The 22,867-nt window shown below is 47.9% G+C and overlaps 1 protein-coding gene across 3 annotated transcripts in view; it reads left to right on the top strand.

Annotated features, from left to right (window-relative positions):
* The window catches only part of pik3r3b (phosphoinositide-3-kinase, regulatory subunit 3b (gamma)), a 120,207-nt gene that overhangs the window by 94,971 nt on the left and 2,369 nt on the right, over positions 1-22,867 (top strand). Inside the window, exons 1-4 of one of the 3 annotated variants that reach the window (XM_029000475.1) lie at positions 15,767-16,133; positions 21,405-21,516; positions 22,406-22,504; positions 22,604-22,784. In XM_029000475.1, coding sequence (XP_028856308.1) covers positions 16,025-16,133; positions 21,405-21,516; positions 22,406-22,504; positions 22,604-22,784 — 501 coding nt within the window. In that variant the 5' untranslated portion in view covers positions 15,767-16,024. Of the gene's footprint in view, positions 1-15,766; positions 16,134-18,078; positions 18,350-21,404; positions 21,517-22,405; positions 22,505-22,603; positions 22,785-22,867 lie in introns of those variants that run through there. The other 2 variants (XM_029000476.1, XM_029000474.1) reach the window with 2 other exon arrangements.

Raw genomic sequence — 22,867 nt, 5'->3', positions numbered from 1 at the left:
TAGGTCACTGGCTCACACTGGCGGCATAAATCCAGGCCTCAGTGGCCAGCAGGGCCCTTCATCTGCATGCAAAATGACATTATTGTCGGGGCGGGGGAGAATTGTGCCCTGCGTCCGAGCGATAAGCCAAATATACTCCTAGTGCTGGTGTAACGGCCCCCGCTGAAAGAAGAATTACCCTTTATCTGTGTCACGATTCCTGACCCCCATCTCCCTGTTTCATAATTAATGGTGGACGGCCAGCCATTTCTCCTGATTCACCCTTTCACATCCCGGAGCTCCGGTCCCTCTCTGGCCATCGCAGCTGCTTTAACCCATGCTTTATCTGGCCTGTCACGATCACTATTGAATTAATGCATGCATTACATTCAATCAATTAGAGGAGTTCCGGGCCCTCTGTAGCCGTGGTAACAGACGATGCAAGTAGCCTGACGGTGTGAACGTGGTCGTGCCTTGTGGGGAGGCTTTGTGCCTAAATGCCCTAAAAAAAACACGTTTAATCCTCATTATTCTCACAGAGAGGCCTGTCTAACCTTTCGCTTTGATGAGCAGATGTCATAGCATAGGCATAGCTGCCAGAATCTATTAACGAAGCAGGATTTCCCCGAGCCAAGAGTGTTGCCATCGATTGGCCTGTTTGTGAAAATACTGCACGAGACTCTTAATACAATCAGGCCTCACGTTTGGACTTCATTTGAAAATGTAACTAATAAACATGAGTGTGTGAGTGAGAAACTTTTTGTGTGTGTGTGTGTGTTATATTTCTACAAAGCAAACGTGTTGTCAGATATCTTATTACGGTAATAAATTCAGGCACGTATGCATACATCGTTTGTCATGTCACATGGGATTGAGGCAAGCTGGAGCAGATGTCTTTCCTTCCCTCCCTTCCCTCGCTCTCATTTCCCTCTCTCTCTTTCTCTCTCGTCACTCCTCTTTCTCTCTTAACCTTTCACGGCCCTTTTCACTAGCCCCCATCTCTCCTCGTCCTACATTTCACCCTTCTCTCTTTTCTCCATTCCACCCTTTTCCCTGCCTGCTTTCCTCCTCTCTCCTCTCGTCTTGTTCCCTCCATTGCCGTCTCACCCCCCCCCCCGACGTCTGTCATTCACTCATGAGTGCGTTGCATTCCACACACAGTTTGCATCTGGCAAATGTCACAGTGAGAGATGTCACTTGTACATAATTGTCATTTGTGTGGGATGATTCCCCCCCTCCCCTCTCAGAGAGAACAGACTTTTAACAGGCTGAAGATAAGGTTGGGGGGAGGGGGAGTTGAACGAAGGGGGCACCAGGGGTAAAGAGAAGGCCAAGGGGAAGACGAGACAGACATGGACTATCAGGCAGGAATGGAGGTCCTCGCCAGCCTGTCATTCTTATGAAGGCCTCAAAGGACCAGGGCGCACAAATTTCAGAGCCTCTGTGACCGGTGTTATCCAACCCCCCACTTGGCTCAGGCATCTATCAGCATTCTGCATGCTGGCGTCCATTCTCAGCCGAAGCAGGGAAATGGACATGTGCACGTAACATATGTCTCTCCTGAGGAAATCTCCAGGTTAGGATCCAGACGGAGGGGGTTAACCATTTTTCTGGCCTGGAAGCTGATCCTCTCCTGCCGGTCGGCAGCTCATGAGACCAGGGCAACCCCGTCCACACAAAGGCCCCTTCAGAGTCGCACACAATGTGTTGGAAGCTCCGCATTACACGCCTGTCCTCTGAATATAGAGGCAGGAGGACACAGTGTCCTGAGGAGGCCTATCACTTCCCACCTGGAAAGCCATTCGGAGCGGATTGAAAACGGGGTGTTTTTGGTAAAATTAGAGCGATGGAAACGCTGCCACCTTTGTCCTCATTTACTTTGGTTTGTCACATTCGCCACCTTTACTCCCGCGCCAAACATATCTGACGACTAAGAATGTGATCTGTCAAGTATCACGTTGTCTGGCAGGCTGTCTCCAACAAAATGAAGGAAATGGGCGAACAGAATGCAAAAAGAAAGATGGCGATTAGTCATTTTGGCAGGCAACAAACGTCAGAAGTAGAGGGCGATTTTTGTTTTATTTCTGGGAAATGTAATATGATTTGCTTGTGTTTGTATTAAAACCTGGTGACTCAAATCATCAGATTAGCATGTTGACAGCATAATCCCAAAAAACCCGAACATCAAAGGCGGCAGTGCCCAGCAAATCAGCCAAAGCTCCCCTGCTCAACATGGGAAAGGTTACACTCATCAGCAGTGTTTAATGGATACCCGCTGAATTTATATGATGCTATACTTCATTAATTAGTCCATCACATCTACTGCTCTGGGTCATATTTTCCAAATGTAAAACAATGTGTGTATGTGTGTGTGTGTGTGTGTGTGTGTCTGTGTGTTTGTGTGTGTGTGTGTGTGTTTTGAGGGCTTGTGAACAGATAAATTATGTATAAACTTTAGGCCACCCTCAGTCTCTCTTTAAAATTTTTATTACAAGGATTTATCTTTAGGGCAGTTAGCGATATGGCCAGGGTTGTGCGTTTTTGTGTGTGCGGAGTTTACCTGCTCTTACCACTGAATGCTGTGTGTGTGTGTGTGTGTGTGTGTGTGTGTGTGAGTGTGTGAGTGAATTTAAGAAGTATTTAAAAATGAGCTTCATCAAAATTAATACCCATTTACTATAAATTGTTAAAACACAGACACAAATATCTTTTTGTAATTTAATCTTTGAAAAAGCACCATATGGTTTATTTGTTTTTAAAAATCTGATGTGTCTGATGTGCCTTCTGGCCTGTAGTACATTTGCATAGTAGGGCTGTGTTATTTAATATTTAATATTTAACTCAGTAAAACAAATTAATGCAATTAACACAGGTGCGTTTTGTTTTCATGCTGTGTGGGATGTGAAATTCATCCCTGCCAGAGACATGAATATGGAGACGGACAGTCAAGGAGTTTTAGGGCCCATTCAGATTATGCCTTTGTCATAGTTTTAAATATGTATTAAAACAAGCTTTAATCTTAACCATTAATAAAACAAACAACTAATTATACATTTGTCATCATCATTGCAAAATGAGCACTTACTCCAAAACTAAAGCCAAAGTGGAAAATTGACTTTATGTACAGAACACGAACACACACACACACACACACACAGACCATGACCCGGCGCTGCTTTGTTGTACTCCAGCCATTCTACAGAAATAAAACGCGATACAATACAATACAAATACCCTCAATTAAACTTTAACTGAAAGTGCCTTGCATGCCTGATGCTCTGAGAGCGAGAGCTGGGCGATGCTGCCGTTTGGGATTATTCAGGGAGCGAGACGACGGGGTCCTGCGTGGAGCTGCTGAAGCACATCTGCTGAAGAAGGAGTGGGAGCTGAGTGAGAGAGCGTGCCCCTGCCCAACATGATTGATGAAGGGTGGGTGAGTGTGTGTGCGGACTGGAAGGCTGTAAATGTTGCATGAAAGCATGAGGATGTGAGCTGGTGGTGCCACACAGGAATACAGTCCATAGTGTGTATGTGTGTGTGTGTGTGTGTGTGTGTGTGTGGCCCAGTGCTGTGTAGAAGAGTGCACACACGTGTGTGTGTGTATTTATATGTGTATGGGGGGTTCAGCCTCTCAGCAGTTCATGCGATGGAGGTTATCACAGAGACATTTATTAGTGTGTCTGCGTGTGTGTGTGTGTGTGTGTGTGTGTGTGTGTGTGTGTGTGTGTGTGTGTGCGTGTGTGTGGAGGGCTCCTGATGTAAAGGGTTATCATAGAGAGCAGCTGTGCCCCAGTCACAGATGACAGCAGAGTCCCAACAACAGCACCAGACGCGTGGCCTCAGGGTAGGACGGCAGGCGTATGCATGTTGACGTGTGTGTGGGTGTGTGTGTGTGTGTGTTCTGTACATGTTTTCTGTTGTGTGTCCTTTTGTGCTGTTGTGTACTTACAGTCGCACATCCATCACACGCAGGACACACTGCCACTGGCTCAGCCCCAGACATCTCAGTAATGCAAGTCACGCACTCAAAGTCATGATGAGTTTTGTTCTCTTGCTTTCTGTCTTAAGAGGCTCCATCATCCTGATCCAAGTCCAGGAAAGTCTCACAAATATTATACTTCTTTTTGTGTATGGGTCCACACGTGTTACTCTGACACCAGCTGGGGAAGATGCAGTATGGCCGCTTCTCTCCAGAAAGGCTCATTCATTTACAGAGATCTTTCTTTATTAATCCTATTAGGGATGCCTGAACCTACTGGACAGAGAAGTTGAGAACCACTCGTCTACTGTCTTTACTCAGCACACACACACACACACACACACACATGAACACACACTCTGCTGTATCCAGTCACCCCGACTCTTATTCTTTTCCTTCCTTGTAGAAAACTGACACAAAAGACAAACTGTTCCTGAAGTCAAATCTTATTACAACCATGGTGCTGGTCAACAAACTGGTCCAATGAAAAAGCAGCGTTCCTTGACCCATATTGCTGGCACTTAGAGATACCGGGAAAGCTTGTTGGAAAGTGTGAGTAAGTGTGAGAGTGTGGGTGTAGGCGGCCTGCCGGCCTGCTCAGTCATCTGCATGAGCAGACGTAGCTGTCGCTGTCAGTCGTCTCCCGAGGCCATTCGAGGTGACGGCCCTCTCGTCACCCACTGGGCCATGGCCCCTCACGGGTGTCCTCATCACCCCGTGCCTCAAATCCATATTAAAGACGCCTTCCCTGACCCCCCCCCCCCCCATGCTCAGCGGATCGGCCTTGTAAAATCCCTGAGCCGGGCTTTGTCACTTTATTCCCCAGTGAACTTGGATGGATTCCAGCCCATGTCCAGATGAAGGGAGGCACTCCTGGCGCTGTCTCAGGTTCCAGCTTAAAGGAGCCTACAGGTGCTCCACCTTTTCTGACTGTTATTGTCACCGTGGAGACCGACAGCACAATACTGGTCTATCTCTGGGTGAAGAGAAACACAATGTAAGGTCAACAGATATAACTAAACCACTGATCACCTTAAGTTTAAAAGTCCTTTTTGCAGTGGCAAAAATGAATACCGTGAGGACAGAGGCATGATATTCCAAATGATCTATTTGAATGTTTCACTCCTTTACACAACAAATACATTTCTTTTGAGCAAGACAATTAGAAAACTAGGAATCGTCTGCCATTACCATGACTCTATTGCTATATTCCTCCAGCAGTGGTGTCTCTATCTGGTACTTAGGGCAGTATTTTCATACTGGTAATAAGCACACATTTAGGCAGTGAGAACTGGGCTTGTTTGCTAGTACAAGGTCAAAGCGTCCTCAGTTAAAACGTGAAAACACTGCTCGGTAGTTATCTCTGTACTGAAGAAGAAAAACTACCCTCTTTGGTCAGTGTGTAATTATTTTTTTTCCCAGTACGCAGTCTTTAAGTATGTTATTATAAATGATAAAATGGGAGGAGCCACATGATTGAAAGGTTTCATGCATGCTACAACTGGATGATTTAAAGGTGCACCCCATGCAAAACACCATTAAAGATTGTGTTTCTTTCTTTTCATTTATATATTTACAGAAATCCTGAGGACACCTTTGATCTCGCACAAGCCCTACGCTTAGCGCCTATTCGAAAATAGTGCCCTTAAAACTCGACCCCTGCAAGACCATACAGTGTCTCCTGCCCCCACACCAGGCCATTCATCTTCATCAGGGAGGAATAAGTGACATTGAGGCAACCTGAATAATTGAAGACATGCCCTAATGATTGGATGCTCAGTTAACAAAGCAGAGAGCTCCACAGGTCAATGGTGCTGGTGGTGTCAGTTGTCAGAGTGGCAGTGATGTCATGGCTCTCAGCCTGCTGGACTGTAACCCTCCACCGCAGGGCCTGCGTGAGTCAGCAGCTGCCATCATGTGCCTTGACGCTCAAACTGATAATCTAGTCATGCTGAGTGGACGCTAAAAGGCGTATTCAGCAGTCTGATTTAATTTGCCTTTCCCACGGCAAAGTTAGAAGCAAGTTTCATGTATTTTTTTTCAGTTGCAAATAGCATCAGCTTATTTGTTGATTTGTCAATGGCACCAGTAGTCAACAGATTTCTAATAACTTAATGAAAAAATCCCTATCCTCAAAAAGGGTGAATAAAGGCTGGGACCAAGAACTCAGCAAGATTCGGCACAGATAAGCAATTATTTTCTTCCCCCTCAAATGTAACCTAATCTAATATCTCCAGATCACAAGAAAATCACACTTTGCTTTTGCCGGCTTGAAGATGTAAGGGAGCACAAAGAAGCCTAATAGCCGCAATCCTCGACTTGCTCACAGACCTTGTATGGGCTGCCAAATGCAGTCAGTAAGTCCAGGCTAAAAACTGTCATTTGTCCTCATTTCACTTTAAAGAGGCTATTCGCTGCTTTTTAGTCCCTCTGTGCATAGTATTAAGCATCACTTTTAGACCCACTTTAGCTATCGAATGCTCCTATGTAAAGAGCAGATAAACACACATTATCTTTATGTTACATTTCTTTCATTTGTGTGTGATTTGTGCAAGTCCGTGTTTTCAGGCTCTTGTGTGAGAATTCAGTAAGCCGGTGTGGCTTTTTCAGGAGAAATGGGGTTCGAGAAGGGGCACTGAGTTTATAATGTGGTTGCTCTAATCAGTACAGTATGACTGTTTTATCTTTTCTTCTGTCTCCTCAGAAGGATGTCCAAATGCTCAATTAGTCATTCGCTTCACACTCGAGCAGTTTGGCGTGGTTAACCCCTTCCCTCCTCTCCTCGGTTCACTGCTGAGTGTTCTCTGAAGCAATGCATTGTGTTCTGCATCATGTGCCATTTTCCTGCTACACCACCGAGGGAAAGACTCAGTCTTTCAGCCTGAAAATCACGCTTTAAAGGCCCTTTCACACTGGAGGAACTCTTACACAGGTCCAGAAACTTTGGGTGGAGGTTCCACCTTTTGGCATTTTATCAACAACAATTAAATTGTTTGGATCTGAATCGTTCTACCAGGCCTACCAGGCTCTACCACTGCCTGTGTCGTGAACATACCTCAATTGGATGATCGCATGCTATGCATAGAGCTATGGAAAATAATTGTTTTTAAGATGCATCACAGTACAAAAATGTAAAATGATTAAGATATGAATTCTAATTAAGATATGTATTTAAATAAACTATTTAAAATAAATTAGCATAGTATTTGCATGGTAGCAATAAATATAACAACTGTGTTTCTAAATGTCAATTTGCGTGAATATATAAATAGGCCAGTCATATTCACAAATGGATATTTAAAAGATTTGGTGTATGTGCAAACAAATTAGCTTGGATATGCCGTCATTTCAGTCCGTGTTAGCTCTGCCCTCTTTTTTTATCCTTTGCTTCTGCGCTATCTAATTCTTGCTTTCTAATTCTATTGCAAACCTTTAAATAGGCTTAGCAGATGTGCTAATCTATTACTTTTGTGTTGCACATTTATTACATGACTTTGTTCTAATTGAATCTATTCAATTGGCTTTAACATAACAGAAATGTAATTTAGGTTCACTCAAAAGTTTAAAATAGCTTCAAAGGAATGCAGAATGTTCTTTTGACACCTTCACAACCCAGCCTTTGTTTGAAGTAGTGAACTTGCCCCCGAATGGCCTACACCCACGTGACCACCTAACGGGTGAGCTGTTTGAATTCAGATTTGGCCAACGTGACAGAGCCGGTCGCGTTTTAAGAGTGTAATTCATTATAATGTGGTTGAATGGTCAGCCAAACTATACTGGCTATAAGCGTGTGAAGTCCTTTCCATTTTGGATCGACCAGAAGGAAAAGAGTTTGTGGCTTTGGGGATGGGTTACGAGCAGCAGGCATTGAGCAGAGGCGTCTGGCTCACACGTCCATGTACTTCATCCTTACCCTGGTACGCATTACCACTTGGCAGTGGTGTTGCCATCTCGCTGTTTACGGTTGTGCGGTGGTCGCCACTTTGCTTGCTGGTTAGTTCCTGCTATTTGGGCACATAGTTTTTGGATGAGTCTTAGCGCAGTCCCGTCAGGGGCTTGGGCAGTCCCCTGTGTCCGGAAAAGCAAGTGTTTCATTTTCTATGGTATGTCATGTGGCGAGCAACTGAGTCCGCCCAACACAAACAGCAATGCGATCACGCTACAGCCTGTTCCGTGCGTACAGGACAGAAATGGTTACATACACTTTTTATACCCGTTCTTCCAGAGCCTCTGTTTATTCACCTGGTAGTAAATGTGCACAGACAGGTCCTATAGAAATAAAAGCTTCCTAAACAAGAGCCCTTTTCAACAAGCAACACACCACAGGCATCACTGGACTCAGCTGTGACTCTGTCAATAGCCACTTTGGCCTCGGTGTTTGCGATGCTGCAGCCGTTAAGTCTCACGGGCCTTTGGTGGCAAACTCCTTGATGTGATTGCTTTTTGGCCGAAATGGCTGTGCAGCTCAGCCCTTCGGTGGCTTCGGTGCAAATTTGATTGTAAGCGCGATGCTCTGTATATAACAGCACTTTCGCTGATGTGTAATTAGCATAATGACTGCAGCGCATGCTTCTGTTTTATTTGTTTACCACAAAATTACATTTTTATATTAGAGCCTATTGGCAAATGGCCATCAGAACTATTTAAACCTGCTCCAAGCTGGCACAAAGTATTCACTCGAAGAAATAATAAGAGCTTATAAGACAATTTCACATTGTCCTGTGTACAGCAAACCGGCTCCCTGAAATGGCCCAGTTATAAATGAATCATACCCATGAGGTTAATAGTGCTGTTTGCAATGCGAAGACATTCATGACAGGAGATGGAAGAAGCTTTTGCGGGGATGGGTGGGGAGGGGGGCTTTTAGTCTGCTTGTGGGGAGCTTTGCTGTAAAAGCAGCAGTCAATTTGCACAAGCTGTGTCCGAGGGGCTTGACCCCGGTGCACTCTGTGATTATAGTGTAAACAGTGGTCGTCGCTGTCAAGCTGCAATGCCCACCCTGCAGCCATAAAAGTGTGCTTTTTGTGTCAGTTCACCCCTTTTGTTCTGTCTGTTTGACCTTAGTTTCTTTTTTGACCCGAGGAGGTGCCGGGCAAACAGAGTCAAACATACCTTTTCTGTTTGAAGTCCTGTACAGTTCCAGGCAAGGCCAGAGAGTTTATTCATACAGCACATTTTACACATGGCGGCACTTCAATGTACTTATAGAAGAAATGTACAAATAGAAGAAAAAGAGATCAACATTGCAGAAATAATGTACAAATTAAAAGAAAATGAATAAAGGGTCCTTTTAGGTAGCCAAGTAAAAGCAGTAGAAAATAAAACCATTTTAGTAAGGATTTAAAAGTGGTTTTATTTAGAGCATCTCAATATTTAAAGGTAGCTTACTCCAGAAGTGGGCTGCCTGGTGGTCTCGACTCTGGGGACCATTAACTGACCTGACCCACCTGATCAAAGGGACCTGCCATAACTGTAAAATATCAGAGATATAGTTAAGTAATAGTAAAGTCAGTTCTGTAGGTGAAAGGAAGCCACCAGAGTGAAATAAGATGGAGTGATGTCTTTGTGTTTCTAGCGGCAGGGTTTTGAACTGTCTGATAGTCTCACTAAGGAAGACCGGTCATGAGAGCATTGCAATTCTGAACTTCTGGAACACAGCTTGGTCCTGTTTTTGGAACACAGTCTATTATTTCAGTCTTAAATGTATTCTGCATTAGGCATGGACACATCTATCTATAACATCTATCTTCTGATCTTTCCGGGCAACAACTCCCCTCAGCAAAACCTCTCAATTCAAATTGGCTCGCTACTGTTAACACCCACAGCATCTGCAAAAAGCCTTGGAGTTTGGATTGACGACAAACTGAGTCAGAACCATCACGTTGCTGCGATCTCCAGATCCTGCAGATTCACTCTCTACAACATTCGCAAGATTAGGCCTTTTCTCTCACAACAGGCCTCGCAGCTCCTCGTCCAGGCAATGGTCATCTCGAAACTCGACTATTGTAACTCTCTCCTTGCTGGAGCCTCTGCAGTCACCATAAAACCACTCCAGATTATCCAAAAGTCTCATCTTCAATCAGCCAAAATACACCCATGTTACGCCTCTTCTCACCTCCTCCGCTGGCTCCCGGTAGCTTCTCGCATTGAGTTCAAGTCCTTGATGCTGCCTACAGGGCTGTAAATGGAACTGCACCCTCCTATATCAATACAATACAACCTAGCTACACCCCTGCACGCTCTCTCAGATCGGCAAATGAAATGAGACTGAAAATTCCCTCTTCACTGGGTCTCCGATTCCAATCAACTCTGTTCTCTGTTGTTGTCCCTGGCTGGTGGAACAACTTGCCCTGCTCCATTCGACTAGCCTAGACTACTACTACTTTAAGAAGCAGTTGAAAACCCACTTATTCAAAAAGTATTTCAGACAAATCTAACACTTACACATGCACATGCGTACACACCGCACAAAGTAATACAATATATATATATAATTATTTTTACTTTGTCTAGCACTTAACAATCTCTGAGCATGCTCTTTGCTGACAAGTTAGGCCTTATCAGGGCTCTTAGTTTTTGTAAACTCAAAATCTATAGAAATCGAATGAGAATTGCTGGTGTCTTCCTCCTGTAAGTCGCTTTGGATAAAAGTAAAGTAAAGTAACACTGTACACATCTATTGATCATCTTCATAACACGTTGCTCTGCGTGATGTAAAGTGTTTGACCAGGTGTCAGCATATAAAGAGAGTTTAAGCAAGATGGGTCTGGTGCATGGTCTGCATAGCCATGGGCTATAATTATACTGGCACATACATAACTTGATGAAGAAATAATGAGGGGTGTCGTTTTGGGTTTGTTCAACATAGAACTACTATTTTGAGTAGATTATCATGTCATAGTGACCTTCCTGAAGCAATTTACTGGAAGAACGAAAAGCGTTTAAACTTAATGATTTTTCTCACTGCATGGTGTTTTTTTTTTTGCCATTTGCATTACATTCAAACAAAGCATGAAAGATGCAAAGTGTTCTGGATCACCTCAACACTGACAGACACTGACGTTGCTCTTCTAAGCCAGTCAGCATTTCTTTAGTTTTTCTTTTTCTCTAGTTTTTGCTGTCCGGGCATGTGCTTCTACTTATGTAGAACTGCAGATCAGTAAGGTTGAACAAATACATCAAGCTGAACAGCATCTCTTTGTTGGATACATAATACTTTATGTTCATAAGAATTCAATTTGACTCATCTTTAATGGGATTTTGGCAAACGTGCAAGCGTTCCCTGTTTAGAGACGTCTGTCCAACCCATTTTAATTAGGCAGACCAAACAAAGGTCTGTTTAGCTGGCACCTTGGCGCCATAATGTGTTCTTCTGTTTCACAGCCTTGGCACGGAGAGCTGGGCACTTGGTCGGCCAAGGTCAGCCACTCGGCACTCCTGCCAGGCTTCCTTCCTGCACTTCTTTATACTTAAAGGGATGACACCCCTAGTTTCTCCCATGAATCCCTCACAGGTTTCTGTGAAGGAATCTTTTCATTTCACAGTGCAAATAAGGGGTGGCAGCCATGGGAGTCACATTCATCTGGCGGCATTTGTTCACAGTTTAGGGCCAAGTCACTTTGAGCGTACACCCTTGTCACAAAACCCTGTTCTGCAGCTTATCCTTTCAGAGATAGCAGGAGGAATCTGACTCGCTTTACACTATCAGTCCAGAACAATGGCTTTTTACAAGCGGGGCGATTCAGGCATTTGGTTGTGCTGGGGGTTGCTCCAGTTTGCACATCCACATCTCAGGTCTGCTTATTTTGCATCTCTTTTGATGTCTTATCAGCAATTATGTACAGCTTGTATGGCTGTATTGCTGGCCGTTGTGAGCCTTGGATCCCACAGAGGGCTGCAGGCGACACCAGTGATTCACTGCCTGCTGCTGGCTTGCCAAGGGTTAAATCATTCCTCCTTTATCTGCTGGCTTGAATAATGCTGAGCCATGATGCCCCGATGCCATGACAACCAGTGAGCTGTTCAGAAATGAAAGAGGGCGTCTCTGTGTGCATGCTGGCTTAGGCGTGGGTGAGTGGTGGCTGGGGGGGTGAAAAAGGAGCAAGCCTTGAGTGAGGAAAATTGAGGGCATCAACATGCAGAGCGAATACGTTATACATGTGACATAACGTAAAGCGTGGTGGATGCATAAAAGAGGAAAAGAGCGAGGTGACAGAGAGAGAGAAAAGAGGGCCAGGGGTGAGGGCGGCGTGTTACAAAGTGTCACCGGGGTATTGCATCAGTCCAAGCGGGACGCTCACGTTGCACCATGACATCACCCTGTCAGTCATCCTTGCGGACAGAAGCAGCGCGCGGCTGCCACCCCGGAGACAGGGAGATGGGGCGGGGGGTTGCTAAGGAACTGCCTTCTCTCCCACCGCCCTATCAACGCTCTCCTCTCAGAGGCTTACAGTGCCACGAGCGAAAGGGCGAGGGGGGATCTGGTGACTTGACACCCACTTATTAACACTTTGGAGGGCTGCATCACACGCAGATAGCATGCATGATGGTATCTCCGCCCCAGATATTCTTAATCTTGCATCTCTGGCACACAAGAGTGCAGTTTATTCGTGGGTAAAGATGGCTAAAAAGGCAGAAAGAAAGTTCCAGACAGTGTGTCTAATTGTTTTATCTCCTATCAGAGCGTACATTATCCGAGACACATGACTGCTGTCCTCTTGTTCTCAACTCCAGTTAGAACAGGAAGATGAAACATACAGTGAACACGCTTATAATAATCTCAGATCCTGTCTGGTGATTCCCAGCTAAACATGTCTGGTGTTCTAACTGGGACATTTGTGGGTGAAGTTCTATTTTGTACTAAACGCCGACAGGTGTTTTGTTGTCATATAGGATGTAAAATATAATCATAAAGCCCAGATAACGTCATTATAGTCAAAGCAGCACATAAGGACAGAAAAAAAACCTCCCAGACATATTAAGTGTATGTTCATTTCCTCCAGCAGATGAACTAATCACTCCTGCGGGGATTAATTATTTATGTTTCATACAGGGGTTACATAATCATGTGGGATGCAGAACGGGGTCCTCCAGATGTCCTTTGCTGCAGCCAGCGTGTGGAAGCCACTGAAAAGCAATCTGTATAGCTTATGCAGGCACTTTCTAAGATCACATTTCCAAAGAGGGAGAGGATCGTTCTGTTGAGGTCTGCAAAGGTGAAAAAAGTGATCCTTTTGGTCATGAGTAATTTGCAATACAGAAGGGGAAAGACTGCTGTAGTGAGTCGAGGATTAATCCTTCACAATGACTTCATCTTGCAAACTGATGTTTCAACTTCCAGATTTCAGCACCTGGTCCTGAAAATGGATATGGACCAGCCTTGAGATAGCGCTTCGCTTGTGCTTTCCTAAAACCTGTGTTGGTTTGGGAGGCAAAGACAGGGCCTGCAGAATGCACGTTTACTGCCAAATAAACCAAACTTTCGGAGCTGAGCATTAGACGAGACTTTAAATTCACAGATCTGTGACACGTCTGTTTTTCGGAACCGTTGGTTACCAGAGTATCTTCTAAACTTTCAGCGCCTGCCCTTTTTTCTTCTCTCTCTGTTCTTTGTGTTTGGGCATCGGTTGGTTCTGCCTTGTAGCCAGGCAGATTAGGATCGGCCTCTCTGTTACACATGCCTGGCCCTTGGGCAGGAACGGCAGTGTGCAGTGTACGCGGGAGCTTCCGAACACTGTGACCGGTGCAGTCGGAGCAGTCAGACTGGTCTAACGGAGAGGCCTTGCCACGCAGACACAGAACATACCTGTGGCATCTGGTGTCTGGTGGCATGTCTGTCTCCTTGTTTGATCAGTGCACATGCTGTAGGTCTGTTTGCGTTCATGCACGGTGTTCGCCCTTGGGCTATGTCTTCGCTGGACGTGCTGGAAGAGAAAAAACAAATACGCTACAGAGACAAAAGCACTGGGACACGTCTTCATCGTTGAGTCCGGGTGTTTCATTAAGAACCCGTGCCACAGGGCACCCTGCAGTCTGCCCTGTGCCAACTGTAAGGTTTGGTGGAGGATGGATAAGGGTATGACCCCACAGGAGAGAATTTTCCTTTTTGTTTTGCTGTAAAATACTCTTTCATTTCTAATGACATTTTGCTCCAAAATATGCCGTGATGACATTAAAGGAAATCAATACCAAAGTGTTACGTTTCACAAGTGTTACACAGCAAGTGGTTTCAACAAGCTCAGCATTGCAAGCTGTGCCTTGTGAACATATTTTGTAAATGCCACTTCAGTGCTTAGCATTTCACTGGGCACCTGGTTTCTATGGCCACGGCACTGACATAGCTACCGGCCAATTTCCCAAGGGAGACCTGAAACTCAGCTGCTGTGTAGGATCTGGGTTCTCATCGCGGGAAGAGACAACTTTTAATGGCTACGCCCTTTTCCATACACTCTCAGATACACCTATAGAACAATAGAACTGGTTTCAAATTTCATGTTGCTTCAACGCACGCATGGCAAATGCATCCATTGTCTTTGTTCACGAATGCACATGGTACCACAGGTAATCCCTATTTCTCATAGCTCCAGCGGATTGTGGTTACAAGTCAGTTCCTGGTCATTGTTACGGATCCATCTGTCCACAGCCCACAGTGGCAATTAAGCAAGTTTGACACACTTGACAGCGAGGGTCTGTGTGTCCAGCACGCGCCATCTGGATGCTTCGTCTCTGTCCTCCTTGTGTTCCGTTAAACAGATTCACTCATTGTCATCCCGCATTTCTCAGGAAGAGGGGCATCCTCCATCTTCTGATGGACAGATCAGACCGATGAGGACAGGAGAGGGCTTGCAAAGATGTCAGAATATGGGCATGAGCCCATATTCTGGGGATTGGGCCTTCAGTGGTTGTTGCCTGAAGTAGGCCACTGAGCACTTCCATTTTAATTATTGCGCCATCAGGAGGGGAGGCTGGTCTAAAGAAGGCAACTGTATGCAAATGATCTGTGACTGAAAGTGATTTTCCGGGTGCCATGGACATCTTGAGTTTGTGGCCGTGATTTGCCATGGCGTGACAGTACACAGCCGGAGCTTTGGGTTAATTGTTTTCTGACATATTTCCACCGGTGCTCACTACACACCAATTTATACTCAGTCAAGACGATTCTCTCTGGCTGAATGTGTGTGCGTGTCGTGTCTCGGGTGGGAGGATAGATGGGCCGGCAGAGGTTGGAATCGTGTTCAGAATTCTGCCGAAGGAAAACACTGTGCAACATCTTTACTTTCCCTATGCCACCCATCCATTTGTCTCTCATAGTAACCGTTCAACCAATCGAGCGCCGACTTCCGCTTTCCCGACGCGCTGACTGGCTCGCGGGAAACACGCGGCGGGGAGGGAGGGGGGACAACTGGAAACGCGACGACGCGAACTCCGACGGTGGCGACAGGGTTCGAGCCGCGGAGGCCCTTTCATTGGCCGCCGCTTGCGGAGGCTGCGTACTGCGCCTGCGCCGGCGCCTGGGAACGTACCACCGCGGTCCGAGGCGGAGGGGGGAGCTTGCAATGATGTCACCGAAAAGCGCGTCGGTGCCGGCGCGGTGCGGCGAGCGTGTGCCGTAGTTTCACGTTGTTGTCTTTGTTGTTGTTTTTTGTAAGAACGCGGAGTTTCGCGCCACGGACGTGGCTCCCCGGCCGCCCGGCGCGAAGCTCTCCGCCGCCTTTTCCGCTCGCCTTTGTCACACACCCCCCCTCCTCCGCCGGCGCAGATGGTCTGCGCGGGACGGTGTGAAAGGTTGCCTCGCTCGCTCTCCGGCCACTTAAAATGAAGACTAGCGGCCCGTCCCGCGAGTGCGGAGTGGACAGTAGAGCCGGCTTCTACTTTCTGTTCCGCGGCACTGTCGCGATATTCTTCTATTATGCGTGAGCGCGTCACGCCGGCCGGTTTCTTCTGACGCGTGGGGGGGGGGGGGACTCGGAGCGAGCGAGAGACCGAGAGAGAGAGCGGCTCTCAGCCCAGTTAGATTTAACCTCTCCGCCGGCCGAGCGTCTCCCGCCGGCTGTTCGAGGCGAGACCATGTACAACACGGTGTGGAATACGGAGAAAGAGGACGACGACTGGAGGGACGTGATGATGCCATATTCCACAGAATTGATATTTTACATCGAGATGGACCAGCCGCCAGGTACTGACGTGCCATTTTTTTACGTGCCTCCTGTCTCACTGAGTCCTGCTGTGCTAACCATTCGAAGCGCGTTTACTTTTATTTTTCCAAAATAAAAGATTCCCCGGCCCGGCGGGCGTTTTTGTGCCATTCGGCTGAAAGGTTGGGTGAAATGTCATGCGAGCTCCACCGCGTTACTGTGCACTGAACAGGGTCCAATAAAACGTCCGGCACGTCCGCTACTTCTCTCCGGTGTGTGGTGGGCTTATTTTTGATTTATTTTTTTTGCACCGTCCAGTTGTGCACGGATCTGATCCCCGTTGCACGTTGTGGTCGTGTCGGAAATGGTGAATGTGTATCTGGATGCAGGAACGCGGTGCTGTCGCTGCCGCTTCTGCAGAACTTTCTGTGGAGCTCGTTTACGAGGACTTTTTTTTTTTTTTTTTTCGGTTCTCCTGCACGTCGTTGATGATGTGCACTCGTACAGTCAATAAAAACGCACAAATCTAGCAATCAAAGCCCCCAAAACTGTCGAGCTGCGTGTCTTTTTATGACTGGCGAGACCGGCGTGGTTAAGTGAAGAATGATGTCACGTTGTGTTTTAGAGGTGATGCGTTGAGTTTTTTCCTCATTATTCCCCCATGTCACTTTGCGGATCTGGGGGCTTTGTTCTACTGACAGCCTAAATTCGGCAAGTGCGCTTATTCTCTACAGCCAACGTCAGTATAATCATAAAAAATATAAAACAAGGCAGCCCGATATTGTTTTACTTCTCATGTGGTGGGAGATGGAAGGGTGGGTTGGAATCGGCTGCGCGTCATGTCTTTTTTTTTTTTTTTATGAATCAGTTCCAGCGATGAAGCAGCCTCATGCAGCGGATGGATTTTTTTTTTCTGCCGTCATCTTTGTGTCAATGCGCAGCCGCGTAGAACCAGGGACAGTCCTCGGCGTTTTCGAATCGCACATTTATAATAAATATTTGTTGTCGTTTTTCTTCTTTTTTTTTAGTTATTTTTTTTCTTTTATCCTCAACATCTTAATCAGTCGGGAGAGCGTAGCCTCTTTATGTAGTTCCACCTGAGGCCTGCGGATTAGGCTTCGCCCTCCCGGCGCAGGACGCCCTTTCCAAAGCGCGGATGTATATAATGCACTTTTCAGACTTTTTATTTCTTTTTTTATCGTTTTAACAAACCCAAGCGCGTTGACAGAGGACCATTAATCCTGGGGACACGTCCGTTTCTGTATGCAATGTACAGGCTCTCTGTTTAAATGTGAGCCTTTTTTTTTTTTATTACTTTAGCGCCAGAAAGCCGTGGCGTTTGGGCCTGAGACTCTGCGTTTAGCGAAGGGAGAATGTGAACCCGTTGTTGAATTGCTCTTTATTCTGAAGGACTCGCTCACGGCTGCAACTTTCGCACTAACCTGTGGCGCAAACGCGCGCAAAAGTGCCCCCCCTACAGATGCCACCTGAGTTCAGTGGCATTCTGGGATATCAGTGAAAGGGACCTGGGGTGTTTGTTAAGGGGTCTGTGATGACAGTGGGCATTTAAACAGAGTCTTTGTGTGTGTGTGTGTGTGTGTGTGTGTGGTTGGTTGCTTTGTTCCCATGGCCGGTACGCTGGCCTCGCTCTGTGCCCGTTTAGGATGGATGTGGTGAAAACACGGTGCTTCCTGCCATGGTGTCTTGTGTGAAATGTGACCCGCTTTTGTTGGCTTCGGTGCTGTATGGATGCGGATGGGTGGCACCCCTGATGGACACGCGCTGTCGTTTTTATCGTTTATTTTTTAAGCACTGCGCCCGCTGGGAAGAGATTTTCCACACACAGCGATGCAGATTCCACAGCGTGTTCTTAATTTGTGTGTGTGTGTGTGTGTGTGTGAAGCGTTACAGCATCATAACCGGTTTCATATGTAGAGGGCGTGTCCGTGGGTGTGGGAGGAGCATTCGGTCCTGCATCGCCACCGAGGCGACCGTTTCCCGTTCTCCCCGCCACCGCCACAGCCAGATACAGCCGAGCGCGTCCACCTCCTCTGCTCCCCCATTGGCTACCTGTCTCTCCATTCAGAGATCAGCTCGGGCGGCGTCTGGTTTTAGGATCAGGGATTTTCCCTCCGGTCCTCAGTGTGGGAGAGGGAGCTGGAGGGGGAACGAGGGCGAGCGAGAGAGAGAGAGAGAGAGAGAGAGCAGCTTGCGTTCAGCTGACGGGAACGAGGGCTCCACATGCAGCTGAAGGACGGTAAGAGTTGACCACTTGTCATCCGCCGCTCCTTTGTCTCCTCGCCTCGGAGGTCTTTGTCCTCGCACGATTGTCTTCGCCGTGTCGACCACGTCCGCCGCTGTGGGGGTTTCATCTCCCGTCCTACAGGTGTGTGTGCACGTGTCCCGTGCTGTGAACGTTTCTCCCCCACACGGAGTAAAATAAGTTGTTCTACTTTTTGTCCTTTGTTGCGAGAGTTGGAAACTCTCTCTCTCTCTCTCTCTCTCTCTCTCGTAACTTGGGTGCAGATGTCTGGGACAGTTTGTTGGCGGGGACGGTGGGGGTGAGAGCCCACGCTCTGCCACACGCCTTTTCTCATGCTAATGGCCAGTTTGTGCAGCTCCCTAATTTGTCAGCGCGCTTCGTGTCATGACCGCCGGTGATCCGGGGGGGTCGGACGAGGGCGGCCGGGCATCAGACGCAACTTGGGCATGTGGTGGTGGTGGGGGAAAAAAAAAAAAAAGAGCAGCGCCTCCTCCTCCTCCTCCTCCTCCCTGTGTGGCGTAATGTCCTTTGTTCTGGACGGCGGTGGTCTACAGGAGGACCCGGTCCAGTCGTCCTGCAGTCTGAGCGGACGGCAGGTTCTTTGTCGTGGGGGGGGGGGGGGGTGTCGTGCGCGTTTTACAAGGTCGGGAGTCGGGCTTGTTTTGGCTCTGCTGCTTTGTGCTGGCGGCCGCCAGACGAGCACAAGTCGGTTAACACACACACACACACACACACACACACACACGCATGCACGCGCGTCCAGAAAGAGCTGACGCCGGGAAACTGGCGGGCAGGAATTTGAGGTTTCAGCGCCGCTGGTGCACCTGCTTTTGGCCGCTCGCTCTCTCCTGGCGAGAGGGAAGGAGGGATGGAGAAGGAGGGGTGCAGCCCGCGGAGGCATTTCCCTTCCTCCAGCGCGCTCCTGCGCTGCTCCCAGCTTTCCTGAATGGGGCTTTGTGACCAGCTGAAATGAATCACTTCTCCTCCTGAGGAAGAGAGAACGTGTGTGTGTGTGTGTGTGTGTGTGTGTGTGTGTGCTGCCTTTTCCTTTCCACACACATACACTTCTGCTGAAGTTCTCCTCTTAATGTTGAAACGTCTGCGTGACTTGTGCCCCCCCCCCCAATTTAACCCCCACTAGTTACTGCTTCCGTGCAGGTTACAGGTGGGACGCGGCTCAGCCTGGCGGATCTGAACACGGCGTCCTGACGGGCGAGATGTTCCTCCGGGGACCAACTTTTCTCCCCAGCGGGAGCCCCCGCCAGGTGGCTGGTGTCGCGACTGAGGGCTCTGACGGCAGCAAAGTGCACGAGGAGGCGCTCTCAGAGCACGCTGTTTATTCCCACTTCTCCCCGAAGGGTCCGAACGTTCCCTTTTCCTGCGCTTATTTCCGGCCTCTTTCCTCTCTGGAACTGAAAGGTGTGTGTGTGTGTGTGTGTGTGTGTGTGTACGTACACCTGCAGTGAGCGGGTGAGTCGGAGGGCCTTTCACTGGTCGAGGCGGCTCGCCCCACCAGGCGTAAGCCGTTGGTTTCAGTCTCCACGGCGATCTGCCTCCCACATCTGCTCTGGCCATAACACTCCGCAGACGCGCCGGCCGTGCCTCCGCTCGACCTGCCGGCTGCTTTTAATTAACGAGGGTCCTGAAAGAGCGCCATTCATGCGCCGCTCCGCCGCCGAGCGAGGAAAAGCTTTTAACGGCCGCGCCGGTTCGGGCCTGAGGAACGTCTGGTTCGCGTGTTGCTCGGCTCCCGGTGTTTCTTCCTCTCAAGTGCCATTAATCATTCATCTCTATTTTGGCCTCTGGATGACGGGGAAAATGACTGGATTTTCATAGCCGAGGAGCCATTTGTTGGCCAGAATGTAATTAAATTATGATGTTGCGCCTCCTAACGCATCTCAAATTAATATATGAAGTTCAGTTGTTTCCAGTAATCATGTAGTTGTTCTATTCCTCACATGTAAAAGTGGAAAATATTTTTGTTTGGTGTTGATAATGAAAATCCAGAACCTTTTATTGACTAATTTGTAAAATGTGCATAACAGCAGAAGTACTTAAAGTACTTAAATTAAAAATTTTTTAATTGAGCATATTTTTTATTTATTTATTTATTTCCTCCCTGCATGCATCTCTTCTTCCCACTATCAGACTCTCTCTCTGACACGCACGCACGGAGAACTGTGTACAGTAATCCCAGCGGAGCTGCTGCTTCTGCACTCTGCTGTGGATCTGGCTTCCTCATTAGTATCTAAGCCGCAGCGCAGCGCCCTGGTCCGGGTCACCGGAAGGTCAGCGCTGCTCGACCCCTGCAGCTTCCGCACGCCTCTACTGTTCACGTTTCCTTGTTTCGTTTTTCTCTTCCTGGTCACCTGCACCTGGTCCGGGGAAGTGTCTGCGGTGCTGAGTGATCACGGTGGAATGGGCCAACCGGTGGCGATAAATATATCGCGTCACCCGCGCCCCGCTTCATTTATCTCGACACCCAATTGATTCCTCTACTTTAGAAGCTGGAGAGACCGGAGAGGGACTGGTGCCACTGGAGCAACGCACACACACACACACACACACACACACACACACACAGTGTTGCGTCCGACATCGATTGGCCTGTAACACACACCCCAGTGAACATGCGTCCCCCTGCGTATATATTTCACACACATACAGGGAGACGTCTTTCCTCCAGGCTGTTGAGTCAGCTGCTGGTTGAAGGTGAAGGAGCCACCCGGTTTGCAGTCAGTCTGGAAGCAGTTGCTCTGTGTGTGTCGGCTTTTATAGAGTGTTTATGGGGACCAAGGTGACCCATTAAACGGCACCGGAGGTTACAGATGCTGTAAGTTAATGGGATTGTTTGCTAGACTGTTGGGTGTCATGAAGCTGTGTGTGCGGTTTGGCGTCTCCTCTACAGCAGTGGGTGATTTTTGGGGGACGTTCCTGCAAGTCATCATGACCAATCCATGCCGCCCCACTTTCTTATTCTTGCAGTTTATTTTTAGGCTTCCTGCAATGTGATAAATCATGTGACTTATCCCTCTTTTTCTCTTCACAGCCCTTCCCCCCAAACCGGCGAAGCCAATGACTCCGGTGAGCGGCAGTGGCGTGAAGGAGCCGGCCGGGGGCTCGCTGCAGGAGGCAGAGTGGTACTGGGGGGACATTTCACGGTGAGTAACAGGCACCCAACCCACCTACCACACCCAGGGTCATCTCCCAGGGATTCTTGCTTCCTTTGTTTGTGTGTCATGAGCTTCATCAGCTGATACCTCCAGTATCTGACCGCAGGTCCATGTCTCTACCGCTGGACGTGGTGAAGTGCTCTTCAGACTCACTGTTAAAGCCAAACGAATGTCAAACGTTTCTCTTCCCCAACTCTCCGAGGCAGCAGTATATGAAGAGAACATCTGTACCACAGTGACGTTTTAACTATTTTAACACCAGTAAGCATGCAGGTTGAAAACTGCAGGATGTACCTTGGTTTAAAATCTCCATTGTACACCAAATCAATCAGCAGCCCTGACTAATGGTCCATGGTCGACTTTTCATTTTCTGATTGCTCAAATTATTAGCAATACGCTGCACACCAAAGTAGGACAACCCCCAGTGCAGCAGATGACCCCGTTCAGGGTGTTAACTCTGTGCAAGTGTCCCTATTTGGGGGTCCCTGGTGTCCTGGCACTTGGGTAGAGGTGTTGGAGATTTGATGGCGTGACCATGAGTCCCACCCTTCCTACAACCTGGACTCTAAATATAGAGCAGCGTCTCTTTCACAGCAAAGCGATGATGTCAGTGGGGGGTTGAGGCTGCCGCCGTGCCAGCCTGACTCGACTCGGCTGGGTGAGGCTGCTGCTCAGACGTTGGTAGTGGGGTCAGCAGAGTCCCCTGGGGGTCGAGGTTGTACAGACTGAGCTGTCTGTGGGCCAGACGGCTGCAGCAGAGTACTGTCATGGTCCTCGGCCATCGGCCAGTACAAACACAGACTGTGTGCTATGGGGAAAAAATTCTTGCTTTCAGTAATAAAGGGAGGTGTTCACGCTCGTTTCCTCCTCATTTCAGGGAAGAGGTAAATGACAAACTGCGGGACATGCCAGACGGGACCTTCCTGGTGCGGGACGCCTCCACCAAAATGCAGGGCGACTACACTCTAACGCTGAGGTAGGAGAAGAGGTTTTAAAATGGTGTCGTCCTATGATGTATATACATGCACTTTTAGTGTTCAGGGGTTAAAATTGTCTTCCACCCCCCTTCCCACAGGAAAGGAGGCAACAACAAGCTGATAAAGATCTACCATCGGGATGGGAAGTACGGCTTCTCCGACCCGCTGACCTTCAGCTCCGTGGTGGAGCTCATCAGCCACTACCGGCACGAGTCGCTAGCGCAGTACAACACCAAGCTGGACGTCAAGCTGATGTACCCCATCTCCCGATACCAGCAGGTATCCACCTCTTCCTCCTCCTCTCCTCTCTCCCCTACTGCTGCACTTTCACTACATACAGGTCATCCTCGATTGCTCTGGCC

The sequence above is a fragment of the Denticeps clupeoides genome, chromosome 13, assembly GCF_900700375.1.
Source record: "Denticeps clupeoides chromosome 13, fDenClu1.1, whole genome shotgun sequence".
In the NCBI taxonomy this organism is placed as follows: Eukaryota; Metazoa; Chordata; class Actinopteri; order Clupeiformes; family Denticipitidae; genus Denticeps; species Denticeps clupeoides.
This window is presented reverse-complemented; position numbering and strand designations above follow the sequence as displayed.